Source organism: Panicum virgatum, chromosome 1N, assembly GCF_016808335.1.
Source record: "Panicum virgatum strain AP13 chromosome 1N, P.virgatum_v5, whole genome shotgun sequence".
Lineage (NCBI taxonomy): Eukaryota > Viridiplantae > Streptophyta > Magnoliopsida > Poales > Poaceae > Panicum > Panicum virgatum.
In genome coordinates, this window is record NC_053145.1 from 42,313,711 (window position 1) to 42,337,105 (window position 23,395).

At 47.6% G+C, this 23,395-nt stretch overlaps 3 protein-coding genes and 1 non-coding gene across 5 annotated transcripts; 2 read left to right on the forward strand and 2 right to left on the reverse strand.

The window, feature by feature from the left end:
* The first annotated feature begins 7,585 nt into the window (after positions 1-7,585).
* Positions 7,586-7,692, forward strand: LOC120657908. Its single transcript, XR_005668438.1, has one exon. It is a non-coding gene; the product is annotated as a small nucleolar RNA R71 (small nucleolar RNA).
* A 2,213-nt stretch (positions 7,693-9,905) lies between these two features.
* LOC120655907 (inner centromere protein-like) lies at positions 9,906-10,787 on the reverse strand. The gene is made up of 2 exons (XM_039933889.1): positions 10,443-10,787; positions 9,906-10,357 (listed from the first exon to the last, which is right to left on the reverse strand). Exons 1-2 carry the CDS (start codon positions 10,569-10,571, stop codon positions 10,061-10,063), a joined length of 426 nt encoding a protein of 141 aa, XP_039789823.1. The 5' UTR covers positions 10,572-10,787; the 3' UTR covers positions 9,906-10,060.
* Positions 10,788-11,465: 678 nt separating this feature from the next.
* LOC120655906 (peptidyl-prolyl cis-trans isomerase) lies at positions 11,466-12,406 on the forward strand. Its single transcript, XM_039933888.1, has one exon. It carries the CDS (start codon positions 11,567-11,569, stop codon positions 12,083-12,085), a length of 519 nt encoding a protein of 172 aa, XP_039789822.1. The 5' UTR covers positions 11,466-11,566; the 3' UTR covers positions 12,086-12,406.
* Positions 12,407-13,759: 1,353 nt separating this feature from the next.
* Positions 13,760-22,274, reverse strand: LOC120655905 (heparan-alpha-glucosaminide N-acetyltransferase-like). 2 transcript variants are annotated; one of them, XM_039933887.1, is made up of 14 exons: positions 21,971-22,274; positions 21,585-21,847; positions 16,382-16,519; positions 16,212-16,293; positions 16,022-16,098; positions 15,797-15,903; positions 15,489-15,600; positions 15,277-15,393; positions 15,102-15,193; positions 14,933-14,999; positions 14,760-14,838; positions 14,573-14,664; positions 14,337-14,480; positions 13,760-14,166 (listed from the first exon to the last, which is right to left on the reverse strand). In XM_039933887.1, the coding sequence occupies exons 2-14, from the start codon at positions 21,756-21,758 to the stop codon at positions 14,140-14,142; spliced, it is 1,308 nt and encodes a 435-aa protein (XP_039789821.1). In that variant the 5' UTR covers positions 21,759-21,847; positions 21,971-22,274; the 3' UTR covers positions 13,760-14,139. The 2 variants fall into 2 exon arrangements, with proteins under 2 accessions (XP_039789821.1, XP_039789820.1); XM_039933886.1 differs by lacking the exon at positions 21,971-22,274 and having other exon boundaries at positions 21,585-21,947.
* Positions 22,275-23,395: the final 1,121 nt, after the last annotated feature.

The following is a 23,395-nucleotide window of genomic DNA, read 5'->3' on the forward strand; positions in this document are numbered from 1 at the left end:
CATAGAAGGGAGCGTCATTTCTTCTAGGACCACACAGGGAATTTTCCCATCGAAGAAGACTGGCAGATTCAGTTCATTGACTTCATCAAGGAGTTCAAGCTTCCACCACATGTCAATGCCAAAAGCGCTGAAGCAGCCCGTATTATCAGGCGTAGCAAAGGTTTCGTTCTTGTTGGCGACAACCTCTACAAGCGCTCTGCATCTGGCATCCTCATGAAATGTGCTACCCTTGAAGAAGGCAAAGACATCCTCAGGAAGATAAATGAAGGAGTTTGCGGCAATCATACTGCATCACGGACACTAGTCGGCAAAGCTTACAGATCACGGATGGCTCTTGTCTAATTTGGCGTACTAAGTGTAGTACATTGATAGTTCACATTATCCCTACACAGTTTATAATTGAAAAGAAAAGAAGTTTATATTAAAATATACTTTGTAAAATAGATTCAAAATATGGAGCATACTGCAAATCATGGTAAAAATGTTTATTTACTAAATTTCGTCTAGTGGGTAGACAATATCTATATTTCGTCCAGTGGGTAGACAATATCTAGATTTCGTCATGAAAAACCATGCAGAATTGATGAAAGTTGCTAAAAAATTGCATTTTTAAATTTATTTCGTCTGCTGGATAGACGAAATCTATTTTTGTCTTCTTGATAGATGAAATATTTGTATTTCGTCGACCTGGTAGATGATTTTTCTTAATCTTGTCTGTTGACTAGACGAAATTTAAATTTCATCTACTGGGTAGACATCTACTGGGTAGACAATTGTGCCTTAGTTTTGTAACTTCTCAAATCTGCAGTATTAATACGTAATTTTGATTAAAAATAAAAAATTCCCATTCGCCAGCCTCCGAAGATGCCTGTGCTTTTCCTTGAGAGCCTTTGGACCCAAGCCTTTGGTGGTCCACAGAACGCCGGCAAATCCCGAGGCTTTGGTACCCTTCGACAGCCTTCTGCCTACATCTGAAGGTGGTAGCCCCAACAGTTGTCCCTCGAGACAAACGACTGTCGGTATTTTTTAGCACCGGCTAGTGATTCTCGTGCTTTGCACGTTAGTCCCGGATGGTGTACGAAAAAGACACAAGGATAATACTGTTTTGGGCAAAATGTCAATACTTCTACTCCATCACTGCTCGTGTATCTCACACTAGTTTGCAGTAGGGGGTTACAAATGGTCGAGAGAGGGACGGGTGTCCCATGTCTCTGGTGTGTGTGTGTGTGTGTGTGTGTGTGTGTGTGTGTGTGTGTGTGTGTGTGTGTGTGTGTGTGTGTGTGTGTGTGTGTGTGTGTGTGTGTGTGTGTGTTCTAAGGAAGCTGGAGAAAGTAGAATCCGGCCGAGTGGTGTTCAACCAGATTCCAGCGTCCAGAGGCCCCAATTCTGCCCCTGTCTTTGGGTCGGTCCTTTCTCTTTTTACAAGACAAGGGAAAGGGTTGGCGTAGAAATAGAAAGATAGAGAGAGAGACGGGGGGTGGGGAAGATCTTCCGGGATCACGCTGCCCTCCCCTGGATAAGGGGGGCCCTGCCTATCCTGCTACGGCTGCGTCCCATGCCTTGTGTGGGCCCTGTTGCCCCTGTAGTTGTCGCCCTCCTCCTCCACGGCCGGGTCGTCCGGACAGTGGAGCCTCGATGTGAAGAGCGCCCGTTTCAATGGAGCACACCCCTACCCTACGGCTTGTTACTCCATAGGCATGTAGAGGCGTGCGCTTTATTGTTCCCGTGTCAGTGCGCGTCCCCGCTGCCCAGGTCGTCCGCCTGCAAGCCTGTCCGTGGCCAGTGCGGGGTGCCATGGGACCCACCCAGGGTCAGGCGCTTGGCCATCCCTTGAGCAAGGGTCGGGCAAGGCAGAAGTTCCTATGCAAGGGTCGGGCAAAGGGACTTCCCTCACAGCAGTCGGGCGAAGCGGAGCTCCCCCTCGAGGGGTCGGGCGAGGTGGAGCGGTTCCCTTAGGGGTCGGTAGGATTAACCCTGGCGCGCTAATCCGTTGAGCCAATCTGTACACGTGAACTCCGGGAATCCCTAATATTGATACCCGACAGTAGCCCCCGAGCCCTTATAGTGATCCTTGTGGATCGCGCTGGGGTCTGCCTAAATTGCTCGAGCATTCCACTTCTGGTTTGTCCAAGTCACATTCCTTCCCCGAGACCCCGATCCTCACATGGGTGCGCATGAGCACATCCAGTGGGTGTAGCCCCCCCAAACCTCTGGGTGAATCAAGGATTTGTGAAGAGGGTTATCTCGTCCTTGCAAGGCCATGCATCCTGAACCAGGAATGACCGAATGTAGCTTCATCTTGACTTGGTTTATGTAGGTCCGCGCGAGCACACCCAATGCATATAGCCCCCGAGCCTCTGGGTGATACAAATATGCGAGTAAGAGGTATAGTTTTCTTTCTTTTATGAGTATAGTTGACAGTCATATTTCGCACTTAACGATCACCAACAACACCCCCAAGCTAGCCTTTTGCTCATCCCTGAGCAAAACAAGGTGCTCGTTGTTGATCAGGAGTTGCTACAATGTTGAATTTCCAACTTATACTTAGGCACAACCAAATACTTCTTACCTTGATTTTGAATAAGTTGGCTCTTGTTCTTACCTCTTACCTTACTCCTGTGGAGCTTTTAGCTTCACCTCATCTTTGGCAGTTGAGAGTCAGAACGGTATCATAGAGTGCTCATATTTCTTTTTTTTAGTTCAACCGTCAATCTGGAGGTTTTGTAAGTTTTTTCAAAAGAAATTTATAAAGTTCCTCGGATGATCTCTCAGATCGCTCAATGTGTATGATTCCTTACCAAGGCTTTATTATGCCTTTCTTCCTCAACCTATCTCTAATAGCTATTTTTGTGGAGCTGTAGGTATGGAGGATTTGAAGGCATACCTGCTTCTCATATTTTTCTAAGTCAAAGACCGGATCCAAAGGAGAAATAAATCATAAACCTTGATCAAGATGTGTAAGTTTGTGGATATTTTTGGTGGATGGTGAATGAACTCCTTGGTATGCATCATCTCTCTCTTTTCTTTCCTTTCTTTTTGGATCAGGGGCTATCTCTCTTTTTTTTAACATGCCTAAGCATGTGGCATACCTTCTTTGGGTATGCATTTTTTATTTTCTTTTCTCTTTTTTGACATGCCGAAGCATGTGGCATATCTTCTTTGGGTATGCATCTTTTATTTTCTCATAGCCCTATATCCTTGACATTTTTTTGAGAGAGAGAGAGGTGTCATACATGGACTTGGAGTTTTATTTTGTGGATGGATGAAATTTTACTCACTTCTAGTGTAGAAGCATATGTGGTGGAAATGTGTACGTAATCTTGATCATGGGAGTATGAAATAAATCTCACTAAGGGTCACAACAATTTGACAAAGCTCAATGAGATAGCAAGTTCCATATGTGGAAGGTTTTGCAATGAAAAACAACATATGGCTTTGGATAGGAATTTCATATCATCGAGGAACTTTATCATATTTTTGTGTTTTCAAAATTAAATATTCCGGATGTCAAGTATCACATAAGAGAAGATCATAGAAATTCTACTTAACCATATCATAGCTCACAACAACTTAGATTTGGATCATGCTTTTTGCTACCCACAAGTTTCAAGTTAAGGTTTAAACATTTTAAGCCACCAAACCCAAAACTAGGTAGAGTATAAAGTTATAACTAAGCATATGAAGGAAATTAACAGAGGGACTATTCATCATCTCAACAAGGAAAACTTACACCAAGCTTACTACACATATTAAAAAGAAATATTTTGGTGTTTTCTAAATTTTGCAAATTTTTATTTGTTTTTAGTTATGCAATTTTTTATAGGTTTTCTGGTTTTGCAATTTTTTATGGTTTTCATGCAAGGTTATGAAAGCAGTAAAGATAAATGATACAAGTTACCTCTCATGGGGATCCTCCCCCAAGCTAGCTTCAGGCTCACTACGGCTGGTCGGGGTTGAAACCCGTCCAGCGGTAGTATGCCCTCCACTCCTCCTGTCGCTGCAACTGCAACTGCTCCATGTCGTGGATTCTTTCGCCAATATAACACTGCCATGCTTGGGTTGTATCGATGTGTTGGTTTAGCGTCTCTTGTATGTTGTCGCTCTGCACCCGCAGCTCACCTAGCTGCTGGGTGATGGCACCGAAATCTCGGGATGAGGACGTCCGTCTGATGAGGTTCGGGGCTCCACCGGAGCTGGAACTGGTGGACTGTTGGCCTGGTGCCTGCCGTGTCCACACCTCAGTGCTGGCACTGTGCCATGACGAACCACCGGCCTCATGCTAATATGAGTGATGTGGCTGCTGAGGCGGTGGTGCCGGCTCTGTCTCCCTTCTGGTCCTGCTTCTTGTCATTCTGCCAGGCAAACCAGAAGATCTATGCCTACGACCCCCTTCTCGTGGAACGAGAGGTATGTTTACCAAATGGCAATTATACAAATAAAACTCTGCATTGGGCAGTGGAATCTCATTTGTATAGCCCAAATAAAAGAAAATCAAAGAGTCATTCGGGCCTTTCTTGAGTGTGTGACCTTGGATCAAAATAAGCCTCGTCGATATACGTACGGTCACCCTCAATGAAAGGAATAGAATTCCCCTCTTAGGCACCGATATGTGTAGCGATACGAGTAATCAAAGAAGTGCACTCAATAGGACCCGTTAAATTCAAAAGCCATTGCTTAACCAAAACTTGCGCGTAGGAGATTTTGATCTTGTTGACCATGGCATAAAAAATGAGCAACTTATCGTTGCGCACAGGTCGGACATCATCTCTTGGAAAGAGAGTGATGGTTAACCACTTGTGCATCAACTGAAGAGTTGGATTATGAATATCGCCGCACCGAGGTGCGAACTTGCCATGGACAACTTGACCCGAAATCAGGCCCCAAAATTCATGACGATTAAAACCTCGGCAAGCGTGGTCGAGAGAAATCGGCCAGCGTTTGTTGAAATCGAGGTGGCCGGCAAAAGTTTTCCAAGAAAGCAAATATTCTTTCCCGAAAAGTCGAAAATAAACCCCGTTTTCCACCTCCCAAAAAGTGCAAAGAAATTGGATGGTGAGGAGTCGAGAACCATACTCCTCAACGGGAACGAAGTTATCCCATCCAATTTCAAGCCAAATGTTAGAGAAGTCTTCGTACATACCTATTTTGATGAGGAGGTCCGGATCAAATGCTCGGGTGTGGACGAAGCTTCTATTCTTGATGATGGCGTAGCCTTGTCGTTCACGATCATCTCGCAAGTTGAGGTACGGTGCATCTTCCGCATCAATCTCTATGACCTCGGCTTGTGGTTCGGCTTGCATCTCTTCGTATTGTTCTTCTTCCTCATAATCCATCGCTTGGTGTAGGCATAGGTTCGGGTGTGTACGAGCTTGAGCCACCCCGAGAACGGGATGAACTTCCACCCGTCATCTTCTTGAATGCGCCGGAAACCTTCCGCCCTAAGCCTTTCATGATGGAACAAAAACACGTGCAACTCGAAATGGGTTACGTTAGTGAAACCGAAATGAATGTTCTTACCCGCAAGTTGCTTCTCCTTTTTTGCAGCAAAGAAATGAGAGAGAGGGGTCTCTTGAATTCAAATCTTGAGCAAAAATCCAATGAAAACCCGAGAGCAAAGTTTGAGAGAGTTTTGAGAGAGAGTGAGTGAATGAGAGTTGAGTGTGAGAGCTCAAAACTCACCCCTCGGCCTCTATTTAAAGAGAGAATGGCCGGGCACCGTTGGGAGAGACCAGGCTCAATGGCTAGTGACCGTTGGAAAAGGCTAGGCCCTCTAGCCGTTGGCAGGGGCCAGCCGACCCTAGGGTTTGGCAGATCACTAGGTGGGCCACCCTGCTGACAGCCAGGGCCCACTGCCCTTCTAACGGTCAAAAACTTTTTAAACTTTGGTGCCGGCCAAACTTTGCTTCGAAAAGATGTTTAAATTTATTTTCCAAAGAATTTTCATGCTCGAAAATATTTTTAGATTTTTGTGGAAAATAGAAAAAGTTTTCTAGCATGCAACAGTGTTTTGAAAATTCAAATATGCAGTGGGAAAAATCGAAAAAGTCGAGAGAAATAAAATGGTGGAAAGTAAATATGAGATACGTACCAATTTTCCTTCGGCAAGGGCTCGTCGTTTTGAGTCTGACGAGCGGGACCTTTCTCCTGTTGTGATTACCACTACTCGACTTGTCCTAGAGAATTGGACGAGGACGAGCTTGCGACCTTATGCCACACCTTCTTTGTACGTCTTTTCTTTGATCTTGTGGCCGTAGGTCTTGGTAGTGGGGATTCTGGTGCATCCCAAATTGCCTGCCCTTCATCATCCTGTCGGTTCAGGATGCGCTGCTCTTCCCTCTGTTTGAATCTGAAGAACATGTTCTCTTTTCCGATGCGGAAGCGGATTTCTCATCTTCCTACATCGATCCTTGCTCTGGCGGCCCTTAGGAATGGTCGCCCAAGAATGAGCTCGATTCCGAGGTCACCTTCTATATCCATGACTAGAAAGTCAACAAGGACAAAGGAGTCTCGCACGCGGACCAGGACATTCTTGGCTATCCCTTCGGGATACCAGATTGTAGAGTCTATGAGCTGCACACACATGTATGTTGGGGAGAGAGCAGGGTATAGGAGTTTCTCGTATATTACCATAGGCATAATGTTGACACTAGCCCCCAGGTCGCAGAGTGCATGCTCATAGTATTAATCGAAGATTGAGCAGCTAATCATGGGGACCCTTGGATCTTCTTGAATTGCTGCTACCAGGCCATCCCAGGTATCATTCTTTGGGGGATTGTACCTGCCTGCATGGTTAGTTCAGGGAATCTGCCAGAGAAGGTTGCCCTACCCGGTAGACACCATATCTGTAGTTTCAATGGGAGATTCGGGTTGCCCCGGGATCTTCCCGTTCTCAGAGACATGAACAGCAGCAGCGATTTGAGCCAGTTGTGTTTCTATCATTTTGTTGAAACTTAGTTGATTTTAGAGAGCAGAAGAAAGAGTTTCAACTTTAGCATTTATACCTTCTAAAATTTTATCGTTGGCAGCAAGCTTTTTGTTTAAAGATTCATTTATTTTAGCTTGACCAAAGACTAAATCTCTCAAGGAGGGTTGATTCGAATTGAAATTTGAGTTAAAATTGTTACCTCCTCCTTGGAATGGTGGGCATGATTGACCCCACCCCTGGCCTCCTTGTGGACGGAACCCGGTGTTGTTGTTGTTGTTGATGTAGGCTGCGTCTTCTCGAGTTTCAGGGCAGTCATTCCCCGAGTGTCCACTGTCACCACAAACCTCGCACGTGAAGTACGAGTTCATGGTATGGACAGGGAGAAGCATTTGTTGCCGGTTCCCTTCATCAAATTTCTTCATTAGGAGGTCTAGCTTGGCGGCGAGCATGTCCGTCTCCTTGACGGTATGCATTCCGCCCTTGGTTCTGGGCTGGGAACGCTCCTCGTTCCAGCCCTGTTTGGAGACCATCTTTTCAATCAAGGCCGTAGCCATGGCGATTGTAAGGTCGAGATAGGCTCCTCCAGCAGCAGCATCAAGGTGGGCTCTGGATGTTGTCGTTAGCCCATTGTAGAAGCTTTGAAGCATGAGCCACTCATCCATCCCATGATGAGGACAGGCGAGTATGTATTCTTGCAGTCTCTCCCAAGCTTCTGGGATGGATTCCATCACTGTCTGCTGGAAACTTGAAATTCTTCCACGCAGGGTATTTGTTTTGCCCAACGGGAAGAATGCGAGGAACACCGTGGAACATTTGTCCCACATGCTGACGGCTTTCTTATTCTGATAAAACCACTATTTCGCTTTCCTCAGGAGGGAGAAAGGAAACAGGCGAAACCTGATGGCGTCAGCCGTAACGCCCCGTATTGTTACGGTCTTGCATAACTCCAGATAGTTCTGGAGATGAACGGAGAAGTCGCGGAGAGTCTTCTCAGCCATGAGTTCAGTGATCGTTGATGGTGCTTGGGAAGCTGGCTCTCTTGTCGACTGCGAGATCGGAGGAGGGATGACGCGAGGTCGGACCCTTCTCACAAGTTTCTCGGGATTTTCAACAAAATTTGTCGGCAAGGAGAAACCAGACATATACTACCCTGTTTTCATCCAATCAGGAGAAAACAAAAAGATAAACACATTAGCCTGTATAAGCAGTAGCTACCTCTTACTTATATTGCCATGTTTATGTACTTAGTAAATATACTTTACACCTAGTGCCATCCCCGGCAACAGCGTTAGAAATACTTGTTGGCATGTCTTAGCGTCGCCACTAGGAGTGGTTAGTTCCTAGCAATGCCACAAAAATGTCGTGTGGTATGTCTTAATGTTTACAGAAGGATCCGCAAGCGCACGGATATACCGTTGTAGCATTTCACCTGGAAGTATTCAGGGTATCGTTATTTATATTTTCCCAAGGGATGGCTAGGTTGTGTAAAGTGTATTTACATGTTCCATAACTATGACACGTATGAAGTAAGATGAAGACCACTGACTATACAGGGGTAAGTGATAAATAAAGGATAATCAGGGGTAATGTGACACACACAGAACAGCCAACTCTCATGAATAAAGAATAAACAAGTAATCCTAAGGTTAGTGGGAGCATAGGCACAGATTCCTAGTATACTATTCATGTTAGCAGATAAGTTACGTTAGCCACATGCTTAGAACTGCAGGTGCCAGGAAATTAGGGACATCGGGGAGAATGACCCGCACTGGAGAACATCCAGTCCCGTTTCATCTTTGCATGAACTCCTACACAGTACCCGAACATCGGGGAGTATGCTAACCGAGAAGCAGCTTCCCGGCAGACCGATAGGGATGTCACCACCTGCGGTCTACCCCAGTCACACCGTGGAGCACCTTCATATCCGAAGGATCCCGCATACCCAGACACCATGCCCGCATATGAGGTCACTATCCTAGCACCCCCCCCCCCGGTCCCCCACCCTTCGGATGGACAGGTAAGATGCTACGACAAGCTCGAAAGCACAACGAACCGATATCCTTACCCAGATCATCTGGTCTAAGCAAGCAACTACTATAACTTGAATAAGCACTAATCAAGGCTAAGCAAGCTACGAACATAGCAAGATAACCAAGAACGAACTCAATATGAATAATATAATAAAAGTCGGAATACAAAGCCATACCAAAGGCCGAGGATTGCTCACCGACCCCGAGGACGACTGGATTCGCTAAGAAGATGAAGTACTAGTCTAGCTCCACTATCCTAAGGAGTACAAATCACAAGAGAGTGTAGAGAGAGAGGCCTTCAAGTGGTGTGTGTGGTGAGAGTGGTGGGAGGCCCCTTATATAGCTCTTGAGGTCGGTTCCCGCCATCTCTAAACACGAAAACGTGCCAAACCGCCATTAGGAGGACAAGATCAATCTTCCCGCCAAAAATCAGCGGGAAAGGCTGACAGGTGGGGTCGGCCGACCCCCCTTTGCCGCCATTGGCCAATGTCCTTCTCTGGTACACTGCCTGGTGGGTCCTGATGTCAAATGGTCGGTGTCGAGGCTTAGTTGGTCGGTTTGGTCTGGTTTGTGGACCTCCTTTGCAAATGTTACGCAGGACACGATCGTCTGTGACTTCTGTCTGCGTATTCGTCGTGTTTTCATCTTATTCCGGACTTGTGCTCCTGAAATTATAAATCTTCGAAAACAACTGTGGAGCTAGGTTAGTGATACAAATGTGAGAGTAAGAGGTATAGTTTTCCTTCTTTTATGAGTATAGTTGACGGTCATATTTCGCACTTAACGACCGTCAACAATGTCCGCTGTTGAATGTGTTTAATTCCATAAGAATATGTCAACTATGTAACTCGCATACTAATGATCATTTTAAGTGCCATAAGAACACAAAAGTATAACCAAACATTGAATGATGACAACATATTAAAACTAGAGTACATGATAGCTCACCCAATAGTTCAGTACGTGACAACACAAGAACATGCGATCAGATAATTCAAACTAAAATGAAAGACAACACACCTAATAGATCATTACATGATAGCACGACATCTGTCGACCAGAATAGTTCATTAGTCGCTAGACTTGCCCAAGTTAAACACACATTCTACTGCGTGCAACGAGGCCACTTCCTCTTCCTCAAGGCATCTGGATTCTCTTCCATTGCCGCTTTGGCACGACAAACACGCTCAAGCTTCCGCTCCCTCTCTTCCCTACGCTCAGCTGCCAACCTCCTTTGTTGTTCTTCCTGCCGCTCTTTTTCTGCTGCCTCCTCATGGCGTCTCTTCTCCACCCTCTCCAGCCGCTCTGCTTCCCACTTCTTGCACATCTCCATATACCTCTTGTCCTCCTCCTTGATCTCAGTGTCAATCCACTGCTCAAAGTCACAGAGCGGGGGAGGGGTCTACAAAACAATCCATTATTACACAATATTCACACACGATTTCAAATAATATCAAAGTTAATGTAGACAAAACATAAATACTAACCAGCAACCCAATGCGGATCTGACGAGGTGTTGAATCGAAGGCATAGTTGGCACACTTCCAATATCTCTGTCTATATGTGTTCTCTTCAACGGACACATCTACCTTGCAAGGATCACCGCAGAAGCACATCGGTACAGGAACACCACTAGGCAGCGGCAACGGGACATAAGCATCACCAGTCCACACCAGGGGTTTTTCTTTGATTTCCCCCGTCTAGGCATCCTAGTTGCATAATACATTACAACAATTAAACCATAAACCCTAAGTTCCTAAATTTCGAAAATGCACGTACAATAGACCAAATGAAAACGCACAAATTCACGAGGTGAGAGAGAATACCTTGCTCTTGACGATCTAGGATAAAATCGAAGTTTTTACGGTCAAATAGGACGAATCAGATGGTTGGGCGAGTTGAAGGGGAGAGAAAAACCGAGAAGGGAGGATGAACAATGGGAGGATGAACAATGGAGCCACGCTCGGAAAAGGGAAGATGGTGCGGTTTAATGGTAGGGAGGTCGGCGCCAAGATCTATGGCGCCGAGCTCAGCGCCATGACATGTGGCGCCGAGCTCCCTGCCACGTCACGCTAGTGTGGATGCTTAGTTGGATCGGTGCCGACACCTCGACGCCACGGGCTATGGCGTCGAGATGTGTTAACTCGGCGCCACGATCCGTGGCGCCGAAGTCCAGGGTCTAGAAACGCAAATATTTTCAAAAAAAGACCTAAATCTAAAAAAATTTCCAAAAAAAGGACTAAAAAGCAAAAAAGACGGGCCAAAGGGTACAGGTTGGTGGTTACTCCGTGATGCTGCTGGCCCACTGGGCAGCCTCACGCCCTCGACGTGGGCGGGATCCGGCCCCACCGGACGGCGTGGTGAGACTTTTCTTCCGGCTCTACTTGGCGTTATGCCTTTATCGTGTAGTGCCGCCTTTGAACCAACTGCCAGGGCCTGGGCCGGCCCACCCCCACCTCGCGGTTCGCACCACGCCGAGCCGGCCGGCTATTTAACCGCACCGGGTCAGGTCTCCCCCTCCCAGATCCACCCATCCATCCCGAGACGAGCAGAAAATCTCCCCACCCAAAAAAAATCCCAAAACCCTAGGCTTCGGATCTCCCGATCTGCGATGGCGAACCCCCGCGTGTTCTTCGACATGACCGTCGGCGGCGCCCCGGCCGGCCGCATCGTCATGGAGCTGTACGCCAACGAGGTCCCCCGCACCGCCGAGAACTTCCGCGCCCTCTGCACTGGCGAGAAGGGCGTGGGCAAGAGGGGCAAGCCGCTCCACTACAAGGGATCCACCTTCCACCGCGTCATCCCCGACTTCATGTGCCAGGGCGGCGACTTCACCAACGGCAACGGCACCGGCGGCGAGTCCATCTACGGCGAGAAGTTCGCCGACGAGAAGTTCGTCCGCAAGCACACGGCCCCCGGGGTGCTCTCCATGGCAAACGCCGGGCCCAACACCAACGGCTCCCAGTTCTTCATCTGCACCGTGCCCACCCCGTGGCTCGACGGCAAGCACGTCGTCTTCGGCCAGGTCGTCGAGGGCATGGACGTCGTCAAGGCCATCGAGAAGGTGGGCTCCCGCAGCGGCTCCACCTCCAAGGTGGTCAAGATCGCAGACTGCGGGCAGCTCGCCTAGATCCCCAGTCGGATCTGTCTGCCCGGCCGCCGCCCTCCGTCGTCGTCGTCGTCGGTTCCTCCTTCGTTCGTCCCTTCCATTCGCTCTTTTCCCTCTGAATAAGACGATGGTGATCTGAGAGGTGGTCTGAGTTGAGTCGTGTCGTGTCGAATCGTTTATCGTGGTTTAATTAGGGGTTTAGGTGCTGGATCTGCGAATCAGCATGTGGTGGATGGTGTCTCTCCCTAATCCATGTTTCTGCTGTTATGGTATTGTCTCGAGGATGATAACTGGAACTTCCCTTTAGTGTTTCGGAATTGTTCTACACTTCTACTTGTGTGATGCGCCTTTGTGAAATTTTAATTTTCTGCAGATGCATTTCTGTTACCTGCCAAGTTTTATTTTGATCACCCCTTTGCCTGGGAGAAAATGGCCTCCGAAACCAGGTTCTGCAACCTTTGCTGTCTTTGGGTGTTCAGGTTAATCGAACTTACATGTGAAATGTGAAGATATATGATGTTCAGGTTAATCGAACTTGTTTTGAGGGATATATATGAATCAGAAAAAGGAGCCAGATATATGATCTGCTGTTCCTGTGAAATGGTCCCCAATCTGACACCCTTCAGTTTTGAGGGATTAGGCAAAATGGTGTGAACTCAGTGTTGACCAAAGCTGAAAGACAGCGAAGAAAACACGGGGCTGACAAAAATTGTAGGAATCAATTGTTCTTGAAACCATTTCTCATATGAGCAAAGGAGGAAAAGAATGAGCTAGCAATTCGGTGAAAGTGAGTTGGATGGAGTGGGTTAGGTTGACCCAAATTAAAATGAAACTTGCTGCTATATGGTTGTACTACTAGTTCCATGTGCTTTTCCATCATTTAAATTTAAACAAAAACAGTAATCAGAAAGTTTCATCTCTATTTGATTTATTACGCCCTTTTTTAGTCAGATTGTGCTATTTGCAGCTCCAGACAAATCAACTGGGCACCTGGACTTCCTAAAATCTTCAGTGTCAAACGGTAAAGATCATGCAAAGAATTTTGTGCATAATTGCAGCACAGCAGCTGGATGAACTTGGGGGCATAAGCACCCTTGCTGATCCTGGTGTTATTGGCCAGATAGTCGCGCTCAGTTATTGCTATGTTTAATAGAATTGGATGATTGTCACCTTTCTATGCATGTTCCGTTTATCTTTCTATACGATAGTAGAATGTACATTTCAGTGTCGAGAACCATAAGTGAGATGTTATGATAAGTTGTTTTGGCCTTTATGATTCTTCTTTTGTGAACTTTTGTATCACACATCAGGATAGGTTAGGAGAACTTATTGATTGACAGTTGACACAACAGCGTTAACAATAATTCGTTTAATCTTTCATTTGGCTTCGTTTGGATGAACTGTGTCTGAGTTTTGGGGATTAGATTTGGTATTTGCTCCTTGGACCTTTTGCATCGTTAGTGATATTCAGGTGTTGCAGCTTTTGGAAAACAAATGGAAATTTTTTGATGTGAATTTTTGGCCATTTTCTAAGTTACATGTATAGTCATTTATTCCAGAATCAAGCTTATGTTAGAATTTTTAAGTTCGTTAAACCTGCTATTCCTACTGTGGAGTTAAGGGAATATCTTTCTTCTGGCAGTTTTTTAAACTTTAGTTGGTTTCAGACAAAAGCAAGCACATGCTTCCAAGATGAAGCACAACAAACAACATCGAGACTGAATCTTAGACTACAGCTTCCAACAACAAAGGTCGAAGTTTTCCTTGAGGATTTGTTGGCATCTAAAGTATATTTCATCAGAATCCCAGTGTAGGTTACCAGTTATCATATACAAGAACAGCTCCGCCATGTACAAAGAGCTCAGGGAGATGGTGGCAACAGCCAGCCTGGCAGTGCTGATGGAATAGGCAGCTCATGACTGATGAGCTTATGACCATCGTGTTATAGCTGCTCAGCAAAACTTGTGCCCGACCGCCTACTTCTGCATTCTCTCACTGTCATTTAGGTCTAATATCTATATACCAACGTATGTGGCCCTAGCCCATTTTAGACCAACGTGTAGAAGATCATGGCTTCATGCCCCAACACCAATGAACTTCAGCTGTTTTTCCAAGGGAAAAGAAGGTTCAGTACTAGATGCAGCAAAGCACATAAACTTCACAAGGCAAAGTTCAGCTATTTATCCATGGAAAAATAAGTTCAGTACTAAATGCAACAAAGCACACAAATCTGTAGCTAAGTGAAAATGCAATGCTATAATGTGAGACTTACAAGGCTGTTGTTGGGGTCCCTCCAGTAGAATCCACGGATGAACATAGGCAGGATGTTGCATGCCACCAACACATATATCATCAGGGCATGCTTCCCCATCCACTCCATCGTAATGGTTGGTCTTCTAAACCCGTACACGTCCACCTGAAAGATTCAAGATAGTTACCATGAGATTCAGAGATGATGAATGATGCTTTCATATATGTTGTTCGTGTTCTTGGGTTCAAGGGACTGACCAGAGTGTAAATTCCAGCAAAAAGGAGCCCCGCAGCACCAGCAGTAGCCAAAGTATAGCTTATTGTGTTTAGCGGTTTATTCATTCGCATTCCTGGAAGAAATGATGAAAATTGTTTGGGTTCATCTCAACCATGAAGTTCTCACTTCTCAGGATTAGGAATTGATCAGTGTTTAGTGAACACTTACCAACAAAGCCCATTAAGAAGGCTACTGCTAACATGCTGAAGGAAGGGATCAGCCAATTGGTGATTCTTCCCCGGTGCTTCTGCAGGTCAATTTATCCCAGTGGAAAAGAATGAGAATACTTCTCACAACACCAGAATAAACTCTTAATATGATATCATAACAAAAAATTATACCTCAAAATGGATAATTATATGCCCAAATTGTAGACCAATCAAGCAAGTGACAAATGCCATGACAGAGCTGAATGGCAGAGAAAGAACAGTTAGGACTAATAGGCAATTGGAGGATCACTCATTACAAAACAAGCTTATAGGCAATGATGAGACTTGGTGAGACACTGACCTGAGAAGGCCTTCAGGATCGAATGGCGCCTGGCACCATGATGGAGCATCAGGTGGAAGCGGTCCATTCTCTGGATAATTTATACTGCATTCCTGCAAGAAAGCCAAAAACGCTGACTGAATTTTGTGACAAGGGAGCAGAAAGAATTACTCAGGTATTGCAGTGCATATCAAACCTTTGTACGTGCATAAACAGGCCTTCCGTAGAGATGATCGATCCCTAAAATTGTACGGTCAACCATTCCAACTGCATTGCAAGCTGGTCCAGTATCTCCTCTGACTCCACATTTCACCTGACGAATTCAAATGTAGCCTGAATATCAGCACTTAAAGAGTTGTATGCTGAACCTATAACAAGATACAGAAGATATAGCAACACTGCACTCACAGAGAATGACTTCTCTCTGGAACCAGGACCTGAAATCTGATACTCCCAGTCTGGAACATATATTCCGTATAAAAGAACAGTATACGTGAAAGAGAGGACCAATACTACGAATCTAGCAGGACGCAAACAAATCATATGTTAGAAATATTGGAAATTTAAACCTGCCATTTATCTTGAACAGAATATGCAGAAGAAAGGAAGGAATTTGGAACTGGTTTCCAAATGTTACTCAGACTTCAGCGTGGCTACTCATCATTTGTGAAGGCAAACGAATCCTATGAATGAGGATACTTTTGGTCTGAACTCACAATTGGTAGCGGTATCTACTGAGCAAATCAAGTCCAGAATCTACATCATCATCCCTCTTGAGCCAGATCTCACATATTGCAGCCAGAAGGTAGGCTATCGCAATCCTCTGCAACAACAAAATCCAGTCGTATAACGTTCAAAATGACTAGTCACCTTTTGCAGTAGGCCAGTAGCCAACAGGTCAATATATTCTGAATGAAATGTTTTGACAAAATGGTTGGTACCTGAAGTATGCCCATCAACCGTATTTTTGTGAGATCAACACCGAAAGTGAGACTGTGAACACCATGAAAAAATCCACCTGCAGAAAAGAAACAGCATTTGGAACGTAATTGATTGTTAAACTAATTAATTTTGTTGGGAAAATTTTGGTTTAGTCCAGTTTTTTAACACTAGTTGTGGTAACCAAAATACCTTGGAGAACAAGACCAAGGCAGAATAACTTGAGGGCTCTAAGTACCGCCTTCTTAGTTGCCTCCAATTTGTCTGGCACACGCTGCATGCACATAGGGGCACAGCATTCTGATGAGTTAGCATTTTACTCTGAAAGGAAAGCTAGTGCTTGTGATCTTAGTGTCCAGTACCTTGTACGCTAGTGTTAGTGACACTCCAACTATGAAAAGAAAGAAAGGCATGACGAAATCAGCTATTGTTACACCATCCCAAGGAGAGTGATTCAGTGCTGGAATGAAGCCTCCCGCATCATCAACAATGATCATAAGCTGCAAAAAAAGGAAAGCATTTACAAAATGTGTTTTGGTAGCTAGAAAATACACTACGGCTTAAATATATGACATTTAGAACAAGCTAATTAATTCATTCGAACATCATTATTTTAAAACAGGAGTAGCTTTTCTCAACATTTCATCGCGTTTTCCTGCCCTTATTTCCCTTACACAGCAACAAGATTCTAGTCTTTTCCCAAAAAAAAAGAATAGTACATATTGTTGCTGCATCTGTTCTTCCTTAAGAGAAATGATGAGAGCATGAGCACCGTAACTCAACAAGTCAATGGTTTCATGTTTCTAGTGCTTAATGGAATCCGAATGCTCATAATGGATTGGGAATATATGATGATAATTCCGCACTTCTCATAGCTAGGCCGTAGGTCGATGCAGGCTAACAACAGATGGAGGACGTGCAAGTTACTTAACACCAACCGCAGCAGATCCGATGCCAAGCCTTGATTAGTGATCTATCTATCTGTATTATATTATTAGTGCATTATTAGATCTGGTAATCCTGTAACCTGAGCAGCACTGCTAACCATCATACTGACCCAACGCCATTCCAGTGGCAGCAGCCAACACACCCAGTTGAGCTAGGAAGGCATTGGATTCTGAAGCCAACTAAGCCCCAGTTTCACTGCCTTTACCCAACCAAACGTACATATTCTGTCTGCCAAACGGATGGACTAGTCCGTGCCAGCATTAGCCGTTCCTGTATTCCCGTTCCAGAGCAAGCCAATGGAAAGAAAAGCCAAGAATTCAGAGATCAGGATGCAACCGGCAGAAAAATTCAGTATGGTGCCACGGCCAATTCTTTGGCCGCCTCTGATATTGACCTCTGCTCAGCTCAGCAAAGTTAGCGCGTGAATCTCGGTCCAGCGACGCCAGACAATGCAGCGTGCTAGTGAGAACAGTGACAGTTTGACCGCTAATTACAGTGTCAAACAAAACCAGTTTACAAAACTAACTTCAGAACTCCCGCGCTATTGGCCCTGAAGAATCTAATGAGACATTTGACTGCGCGATTAGAGAATGGTACTGTAGCATTACTATAGCAAATCATCGATTAATTACCGTCATTAAATTCGTCGCGAAAAATTACATCCATCTCTAAAAAAATTTTGCAAATAGACTTCATTTAGTCAAGGACGACGCGTCGGAGCAGCCGAGCCCAGCTGCCACATGGATGGGAAGCACATGTGTAAATGGAGCACAGGCCTGCGCTCTGTCCTTGGAGCGGCCATCAATTCCCCGCCCTCCCCACACGGGCATGATCCGCCGCTCGCGATATGTCCACGTCTTCTCTGTCCCTCCGTTTGCAGGTGCCTGTCCCGTCCCATGCGCTTCAGATCGCATCACGCTGCGCTTCAGATTCTTCAGACAATCAGACCCTGGCTGCTGCAGTGAGTGGGTCTCCAAATGGATACCGTATAATAGTCATCTCCTTTTTTTTAAGAGGTGTACCTTGCCACAAATTTAACTATGATTCGGTGGATCTTGACTCTACTCGGGTGGGTGGGTACTGTCAATGCGGTGAGTCGTCAGCAGAGCAGATCACCTCGAGGTGGGTACTGTCATACTGTGAGGTGGCTCTAGCTTTCGACCGTGTCAAACTGCAGTTAGTCAGGTACGAGGCCTTAGGCTCCTGGTGCTTGACACGGCGATAATAAAGGATTAAAGGACACTACTGCTTGAAAAGAAGCAGCGATCAGTGGCGGCCACCAGCTAGCCAAAGGCAAAGGGGTGGTGATCTGATCTCGACGGCGTCATCTCTCTCAATAAGGTGGGCAGTCTTTCTGTTAAAGCCTGGCCGTGCTAGTGTCTTTGGCTACGCGTCGCTCGTGCGCACGTACGTACGCATGCACTTTGGCTTGGAGCCACAGGCTCGCAAAGCTAGAAGCCATCGCTTTACCCACAGAAAGTCCAAAACCAAATGAAAGTATAGTAGATCTACACAAGAAAGAAGGGATATGTCTATCTTGCAACAATGAAAGGATTCCGATTCACTAAAGCTAGGGAATTTTATCAAAGCTATGCAGGTAGTCACGGAAAACACCCGAGAAATTAAAAAAATAACCGGAAGTAATAAAAACATGGTCATCCATGTACGAGATGTTTACTTAGTATTTTTAATGTACGTATTTTAGGAATAGACGGCGTTCCTCTTTACGTCACGTATATGGTGACTCCGGCGAGCCAAGATTTGTATACTCCGTCTCTCTTAGATACTCATACTATATAGTATAAGTTTAAAGGAATGTTTAGTTCATGTGATTCCAAACTCCCTCTGGAATATATCGCGTGCATATCTTCTTGTAGCACCACGCAAGGACGTGTGTGTGTGTCAGCCAATGCAAGTTCCCTGAATTCTAGCTAGAGCATTTCCGAATCACGGAGCCCCCTACCATAGATAACCACAGGTGAGGTGTACAGGCAGTACAGCCATACACCAATCTCATGAAACTCTGTGCCTCCTTTCTTTCCAATCCACTTGTAAGTGCACGCAACACTGTGCGTCATCCGGGCATCCGGCCAACCGAGGTCTACTAGTTTCTTATATTATGGGCGTCCACAGTGGTCGACGATTTCACTAGCTATTTGGTGATGTGGAGGTAAGAGAATGTAAAAATCAATCTCGCTAGCGACTCCCTCGTCGCCTATCTCGCTCAAAGACCGAGGTGAAGGAAGGCCGGGCAGTGGTGGAGAGGGAATCTCGTAGGTTCAGTTGGGCAGATGGAGAAAATAAAAACCACCACATGTGGGGCCTAGGACTGACGTGGCTACTCAAATCGCTAGGTGCCAGCGATTTCTGTTGGGGACGTGCATCTAGGAGTAGCTAGCACTGCACCCTGCATGACACGACGAGGTGGTGGATCGGGTGCATATGCATAATTAACTATTTAGGATACAACTATATATAATTAACGTCATAATGGTTATTATGGGTGGGCTAATAATAGCAGCGCTTTCCATGCTGGTACAAGGAAACGAAACACGTACGTACTATGTGCTACTAGTGTTTGGCGCGCGCCTATGCGCGCGGTGGATAACAGTGTTTTCGATGGTGATAGAAGTGAAAATGAGGACACAGTAGCAGTAGTATTACATCGTAGATTTGAGCTACAACCACTAAATAGTGATTAGCCTGCATATATTATATAGGATTCCAGCATTAAGTGGTGGTTTCTGCAAGAATGAAAAAAAACGATAAAAGAACATCTACACAGCTACCACCAATAAGAAAACCCGGGAGTATTAAAATTTCGGAGAAAGAACGGAGAAACCAACACTACCAGCAGCTGCAATAAAAAATTACGAACTATTATCTGACCATAGCAAAGAATAGCTCTGTTCTTCGCCGCAAAGAACACAGCTGCAAGGAGCAGCACGGAGCAGAGACGTGCAAAATAGAGAAGCAAAGCATGGAGCAAACCGGAAGGACACTGCAGAAGACAATTTCCCGGGGGGGGTAAACAAATCCAACCATTGGTCGCAACGAAGAAGGGCGGAAGAAATAAAAGCAGCAGCTGATTTGTCCCAGAACAAAAAAAACAGGGGAAGTAAAAAATTATCCTCAGTCGCAAGCAACCGCGGCGAAGCACCATGCAGCAGTGCCACTGCAGCAGCAAGAAATTATGCAGCGTTCCAAAGGGAGCAGACGCATCGGCGACCGGGTGAGACACAAAGTCAAGCAGGCAGGCTTGACGCTGCACCACAACGTGTCACAAGCCGCACCGAAGTCCGCAACCGACTAACGCCGTGCCGCTATAAAAAAAAATCACCAGGCGTCTCGAGCTGACCAGGAGCGGTAAAAGGTTGATGCCGCGGCCTGCAGAGGCGGACGCACGCGTCCGCTGTATCTGACCAGCGGATAGACACGGACAGAACCGGCATCATAAGAAGGTCGAGAATCCAGTGAGAGGAAGCATGCGACAGCAACCAAAGCGATGGAGATCGGAGAGCCCAGCGATTTCCCGCCTACGTGGCCCGGCTGCGCGGCCGCCGAGCCCGCCCGGATTGTTACTTTAAGATGTGCTGTGCAGGGCAAAGCCTTGGCCGCTCGACTAAAGTGGCAACACCTACAGGAGCAGAGCATTTTTCCTCTGTTCCTTTCTTCTTTTCTCATTTTTTTTCTGAATTCGCGTGTCCGGATGAAGGGAACCCACTCATGGCCCGACCGCCGGGTGGCTGGTTGCTCCGTGTCCGTGACCACCAGCGTCCAACCATGATCTCTCGGTGGATACTACTTACTAGTACTACATACATGTGCCGGGACTCTTCTGATGCATTTACCTTGATGAATGCACTTTTTTTTAAGTAAACCTTGATGATTGTAGTATTGTACCGGAATCTGAATATCCGATCGCCATGTGACACGTAGTACTGTGTTACTCAAAGTGGCGGCATGTTAACCAACTGTTCGTCGCCACAGCCAGAAAACAGGCGTCCGTACGGGTGCATGGAGCTGGTGAATAGCCCAGCCATACGGTTCCTGTGACCATATGATGGTTCAGTTCAAGCAGCAGCTCTGTGTTCTGTCTGTTTGGCCCAACTGACCCTGACTCGGATTCCTCCCTCTCCGCTGGTTTCTTTATGGCGTGTATCTACAGACACATGACTAGGTGATGATCACTGATCAAGGCGCCCATGACTAATGAGTGAAACAAAAGGATATTTTTCTTTCTTTCTTTTGCAAAAGTTCATGCACACGTGTACGCAAAACCAAGCGAAAGCTCTGGGGGCTCGGCCGGGCTCCCTCCTGATTGAGAAGAGGGGAAGGGAATCAGACGAGGGAGAAAGCCAAGCACAGCGCGGGGCAGGATCATGGGGGTTGGGGACGACAGTTGGGGCACTATTTGGTGTGCCTCTCCATCGCAACGAGACACGATGGATGGATGGGCTCGGTTCGGTTGTCGGTTGGCCGATGCCGCCCCTCTCCATGGATGAGCGAGCGAAAAGGAGAGCGCAGCGGCCGAGGCTACGTTGGAACCTAGAAGCGAGAATCCAATCCGCTCGAGGAATTCAGCACGCAGCGGGTGCAGTGAGGATGCGTGCGTACCAGGACGGTGATCCCGCGGAAGACATCGAGGGAGACGAGCCGCGGCTGCCGCGCGGCGGGCGACGGGGGCGCGGCCTTGCTGGTGGCGGCGCCGGCGCCGGCGCCGGACTCGAGATCGGGGCCCGGGGCAGCGCCCGCCGCGTCGTCGCTCCTGACGAGCTCGTACCCGCCCATGCCCACCGCCGCCACCGCAGCCCTCCTCTGCCGGCTGCACAGCGCCGACGGTACGCCGCCGCCGCCGCGCAATGCCCCTCCTCCTGCTGCTGCATTCCCATCCGCCGCCATCGCCGCCACCAGCACACAAACTCAGATGCGCAGAGAGAGATAGAGACAGAGAAGAGAACCGCCAAACCGATCGATAAAAGCGGCCCCCGCCTCCGCCTTACCTGGGCAGTTGCGTCGCCCGCCCGCTTGCCGCCGCCGCCCTCTTCTTTTCGAGCGCAACAAACTTGCGTGATCTCTCGTCTCCCCCTCCGCCGCGCGGCGCTTGAAAAACTCCTCGCCAAGTCCGATCGGAATATAGTAGATGGCTTGGGCTCCGGCTCCCCGACGCCTTTCGCCTCCTCCCCAACCTGCCACCCCGGATCGAGCTGGTGGCGGTGCGAGTGGTGGACACAGGCCTGGTGGTGGATCGGCCACTGGCGTCGCGTGGGTTTATATGCACTGGCCCTGCCGGTGCCGGGTGCCAGCGCCTCTCTCTCTCTCTCTCTGTTTTTTTTTTGGGTTGCCGGCTCGCTCCTCTCGGGGCCTGGCACTTGGGTGACGGGTGACCGGTGGATGGTCTCCGGGAATATTTATAGCGGGGCTGCTCGCGCGCGCGCGACGTGCCCCACCCCCGGCCGCGCCATCACTTGCCGTTCGCCAATCGGCGCGCCCACTTACGTTCGCCGCCCGGCCGGCCTTTCCGCGATCGCCGTGCTGGTCCCGGCCGGTGGCCGTTCACCTGTGCTCGCCGTGCGCCGCGCTGTGGCGCCGACGGTTTGACGGGTGTTGGTGTGACACCGAGAGCTCGGACGGCACGGGGAGGTGTGTGCGGGTGCGGCCGGGAGCCGGACACTTGTGCGCCGCGGGAGACACTCGGTGGCGATAAGCGATGGGGGTGAATCCGATGCGCCTTCCTTTTTCCTCTGCGCGAAAGGGAGCGCGCACCTTATCGTCGTCGCCGTCGGCGGCGGCGTGGCCGCGGGAGGGAGGAGAGCCAGAGGAGCCCAGAGAGAGAGGCGTGGCTCGCGTGCGTGACAGTTGCTGGGGGTGTTGGTGGCTCGGTCCCTCACGGAAAGAGCGTCGGCGTCCAAGATCGATTTGCAACTTGCAAGGAGCCAGGATCTCTCCCGCTCCGGAATTCGTTGATGCTCGTAGGGATGGTATCATTCGAAGTGTTCCCGGAGCTGAACGCCGTTACGCAGCAGGCCGCGCCCACGTCGCCGCCTGGGGTGGTTACGTTGTTGCGCTCTCTCTAAACTGCGCACTCGCTGCGAACGCGCGAGTGGCGCGATGGTGGCGGCTCCGGTTGTGGAGCGCACCCACCCGGGTTCGACTCCCCTAGGGAGCACCGGGTGTCGCACTGGGGTTTATTCCCCGTATTTGTTTCCTGCAGGTCCTGGACATCTCGCGTGGCGCCACAATGGGACTACGACGTGCCCGTCGTCTACAAAGCTCTGTGCGGCTTTGGTGATCTCCAGAAGGACGCTGGTTGTGTGTATAGGTTGTAGGCTCTAGAGGTGTGCGTGTGTGTGGTGTGAGTGTGTTGTGTTGAGTTGAGTTCAGATGCTACAATTTGTATACTTAGGGTCCAGGCTTAAAAAAAACTG